The sequence below is a fragment of the Oryzias melastigma genome, linkage group LG16 (genome assembly GCF_002922805.2).
Source record: "Oryzias melastigma strain HK-1 linkage group LG16, ASM292280v2, whole genome shotgun sequence".
Lineage (NCBI taxonomy): Eukaryota > Metazoa > Chordata > Actinopteri > Beloniformes > Adrianichthyidae > Oryzias > Oryzias melastigma.
The window spans coordinates 28330118-28334331 of NC_050527.1; the positions used below are offsets into that span (position 1 = coordinate 28330118).

Consider the following 4214-nt stretch of genomic DNA (forward strand, 5'->3'; position numbering starts at 1 on the left):
CCCCCCACCAGACAGAGCCTTCAATCTGGATTCTCTACAGACTCTGAACTTCATGCCCAGGTCAAAGTTTAAAGGTCAAAGGTGAGTAGTGGTGCATGCCTTCTGTCCATTCCGACCACGCCGTCCAGCTTGTCCCGGTTCTCCAGCTGGTCCTAGTGCCCCCTGCAGCAAAGGAGACAGTCAGACGAGTCTTCATGGAGGGGGGGGTAACCAGGTTAAGATCAGAAAAATAACAACTTTCTCTGAACGTTTGAACTTTGACAGTTCAAAAAAGGGAGGAAAGTGGAAAGTTTGAAGTAAGGAGTAGTAAACATCTGGAATCTGAATTCAGGGAATTCTCAGGTTATATACGGACCACAGACACAGGGAGCTCTGTAGGTGGAGCCCCCTGGTGGTGACCTGCTGACCTCACACTGGAACCAGCAGGTTTACACCCTGAAAGCTTCATTCCACTTTCCTCACAGAAGTCCTTCACAGACATGCACCAGCATCTGTGCACGTGCATCTGTGCACGCGCATCTGTGCACGTGCACAGATGCGCGTGCACAGAGTGATGAAGAGGAGCGGTGTGACGGTCTCACCTGAACCCCGGGGAAACCAGACACCCCTTTGGGCCCTCTGTCTCCGCCTCCTCCCCTTGGTCCCTGCAGTGACATCATCAATCAAGCGATGCTGATTGGCTCCAGTTTGTAATGAAACAACAGGAACAGAGAAGTCCTGTGATTGGTCTTCATCCTCCTTTGAAGAAACAGACATAAAACTACCCCAGAGAGGGCGGGGCTTACCCCCCCTGCCCAGAACAATAGATTTTAAACCATCAACACTAAACTTTACAAAGAAATGTTCATCCAAGCACATGAATCACCTGACTCACCTGTGGACCAGAGGTCCCTGGAGGGCCAGTTCCTCCTGGAGCTCCGCCCCCACCTGCTGGCCCCTGCAAACACAGACACAGACAGAAAGCAGCAAACACTCCTTTAGAGCCTGCACCCCCCCCCCCATACCAGCTCTCCGGGGGGGCCTCTTCGCCCGTCTGAACCCTGCGGAGCAGAGAGAGACCAGAGGATTCTGGGTAATGGATAACAGAAGGGGGAGAGGTCTGCATCTGGATTGACCCAGGATGCCAAAGACTCACCTTGTTTCCAGGTGATCCCATTGCCCCCCCCCCTCCGTCTACTCCAGGTTGTCCCTGTGGAGGGAAAATCACAGATGTACAAATCTGATTGTGTGTCTGTGATTGTTTGTCTATGATTGTGTGTCTGTGATTGTTTGTCTATAATTGTGTGTCTATAATTGTGTGTCTGTGATTGTGTGTCTGTGATTGTGTGTCTGTGATTGTTTGTCTATAATTGTGTGTCTATAATTGTGTGTCTATAATTGTGTGTCTGTGATTGTTTGTCTATAATTGTGTGTCTGTGATTGTGTGTCTGTGATTGTGTGTCTATGATTGTGTGTCTATAATTGCTTGTCTATAATTGTGTGTCTATGATTGTCTTTCTGAGTTGAGATCCCTGTCCAAAGTGGGTGTGTCCTCTGTCAGTAACTCCTCCCCCTCCTGTGTTTCTGGGTGGTCTTACTGGATTCCCTGGAGGACCGGATTCTCCTCTGGGCCCCCTGATGGCGCTGTTGGCTCCTGGGTCCCCCTGGAACAGAAGACATCTTCAGCCATGTCAGACAACATGTGGATCTTCGAGCAGACCCGGTTCTGGTTCTTCTGGAGCGCCCTGAGAGCTTCTCAGCTGGGAACTGAGTTTGTGTTTTCCTGTCTGTCTTGAAGTGTTTTTACTATGTGACCATCAGCTTCAGAAACAAGCGAGTGTTGAAGGAACACGGTGGTTCTGAAGATCCTTCTGATGTTCAGGAAACTCACCGGATCTCCACATAATCCTCGCTGTCCTTCAGAACCCCGTTCCCCGTCAATCCCCGGGACTCCCTGAAGAAGGAAGGGAGGTGATGGTAAGAGCGGTTCTGGATTGAGATCTGAGGACTACAGATGGAGCTGGGTCAGGACTTTACCGGACTCCCTGGATGTCCCGCTCTTCCTCCGATGCCGTCCGGTCCTGCGTCTCCCTGGAAACATGGAAACAAACCAGAGCTGGTTCTAAACGACCTGGTTCTAAATGACCTGGTCCTGATGGACCTGGTTCTGATGTGCCTGGTTCTGATACATCTAGTTCTGAAGGACCTTGTTCTGAAAGACCTAGTTCTACAGGACATGGTTCTAAATGACCAGGTTCTGAAGAACCAGGTTCTAAATGACCTCGTTCTAAAGGACCTGGTTCTAAAGAACTAGTTTTGAAGGACCATGTTTTAAAGGACCTGTTTCTGAAGGACCTACTTCTAAAGGACCATGTTCTGAAGGACCATGTTCTGAAGGACCATGTTCTAAAGGACCTAGTTCTAAAAGACCTGGTTTTACAGGAGCTGGTTCTAAAGAGCTATTTTTGAAGGACCGTGTTTTAAAGGACCTGGTTCTGAAAGAACTGCTTCTAAAGGAGCTAGTTCTGATGGACCTGGTTCCACCGTCATGTTAGCTGAATTCAGAGCTGATCAGCTGATGCTGCTTTTTCTGAGCAGTGAAACTTTGTGTTGTTTGTTTTTAAACTTCAGCTTCTGCAGATTGTTTTCATAAAAACGAAGTGAAGACCAAACCATGAAGATTCATCATGGAGGACATGATTACTCTCCTTCTGCAGAATCTCTACAGTAAGCATTTCTAACTCCATGAAGGTCCTGAAGGTTCATGTAGAACGTGTTTCTCTGCTCTTCTGAGTGGCGACTTCAGAAGTTCTTCAAGTTCTGTGAGTTTCAGAGAATTCTTCATGACTGGAATCCTGGAAATGTCTGTTCTGTGAGGAGAACCACAGGAGCTTCCAGCAGACTCCATGTTTAGCTGTTGACATTTGAACCTGCTCTCCATGGACGCCGTCCAGCCCGCCGAGTCCTTCTTCACCCTGCAGTGTTGAAGGAGAAGCAGCGATCACGTTCTGCTCTGGTCATGTTCTTTAGATGGAAGGAATTGTTCATTTACAACTTCTGGACATCTCTCACCCTGGTGCCGCTCAGGCCTCGAGAACCCTGAAGAAAACAGAGAAATTGTCAGACTCTGTCTGAAGTTAGCACATGCAATGACGTTCTAGTGAAGTCAGTGCGTGAATTGAATTTCTACTGAAAATTTGTATGTAAAATGTGTTTTGATTGAAGTTAGTATGTGAAATGTTTTTCTACAGAAGTTAGTATGTGAAATGTGTTTCAAAGAAGTTAGTGTGTAATATGTATTACTACAGAAGTTAGTGTGTGAAATGTGTTTCTACTAAAGTTAGTATGTGAAATGTATTTTACAGAAGTTAGTATGGGAAATATGTTTTACAGAAGTTAGTGTGTGAAATGTATTACTACAGAAGTTAGTATGTGAAATGTGTTTTACAGAAGTTAGTGTGTGAAATGTGTTACAACTGAAGTTAGTATGTGAAATGTGTTTTACAGAAGTTAGTGTGTGAAATGTTTTACTACTTGAGTTAGTATGTGAAATGTATTTTGCAGAAGTTAGTGTGTGAAATGTATTACAACTAAAGTTAGTATGTGAAATGTATTACTACAGAAGTTAGTATGTGAAATGTGTTTTACAGAAGTTAGTGTGTGAAATAATTTACAACTAAAGTTAGTATGTCAAATGTGTTTTACAGAAGTTAGTGTGTGAAATGTCTTACTACTAAAGTTAGTATGTGAAATGTGTTTTACAGATGTTAGTGTATAAAATGTGTTTTTACTGAAGTTAGTGTGTGAAATGTATTTTGCAGAAGTTAGTATGCGAACTGTTTCTACAGAAGTTAGTATGTAAAATGTGTTTCTATTGAAGTTAGTATGTGAAATGTGTTTCTACTAAAGTTAGTATGTGAATTGTATTTTACAGAAGTTAGTATGTGAAATGTGTTTTACTGAAGTTTGTATGTGAAATGTGTTTTACAGAAGTTGTTGTATAAAATGTGTTTTTACTGAGGTTGGTGTGTGAATCCTGTTCCCTCTGATTTAACTGCTGGATAACCATCTTGAGACGAGAATCCCATCAGGATGTTGATTCAGCTGCCTCAGTTTTCATGACAGTCGGAACTTTAAGCTTAAGGAATGTCAAAGCTTCAGAGGGGTTGATGTTTGAAGCCAGCAGGATTTCTGACTGAAAACGAACTCACCTTCATCTGAAATGGTGAGTTGGT

At 44.2% G+C, this 4214-nt stretch overlaps 2 protein-coding genes across 2 annotated transcripts in view; both read right to left on the reverse strand.

The window, feature by feature from the left end:
* sostdc1a (sclerostin domain containing 1a) overlaps nucleotides 1–4214 on the reverse strand; it is a 441057-nt gene that overhangs the window by 337897 nt on the left and 98946 nt on the right. The gene's annotated exons all lie outside the window — the stretch shown is intronic.
* LOC112136679 (collagen alpha-6(VI) chain) overlaps nucleotides 1–4214 on the reverse strand; it is a gene marked incomplete in the record, with an annotated part of 33504 nt that overhangs the window by 10198 nt on the left and 19092 nt on the right. Inside the window, 10 exon segments of the mRNA XM_024258552.2 lie at nucleotides 100–162; nucleotides 582–644; nucleotides 875–937; nucleotides 1005–1040; nucleotides 1136–1189; nucleotides 1578–1643; nucleotides 1871–1933; nucleotides 2017–2070; nucleotides 2910–2954; nucleotides 3052–3078. Of these exon segments, the coding sequence (XP_024114320.2) occupies nucleotides 100–162; nucleotides 582–644; nucleotides 875–937; nucleotides 1005–1040; nucleotides 1136–1189; nucleotides 1578–1643; nucleotides 1871–1933; nucleotides 2017–2070; nucleotides 2910–2954; nucleotides 3052–3078 (534 nt within the window).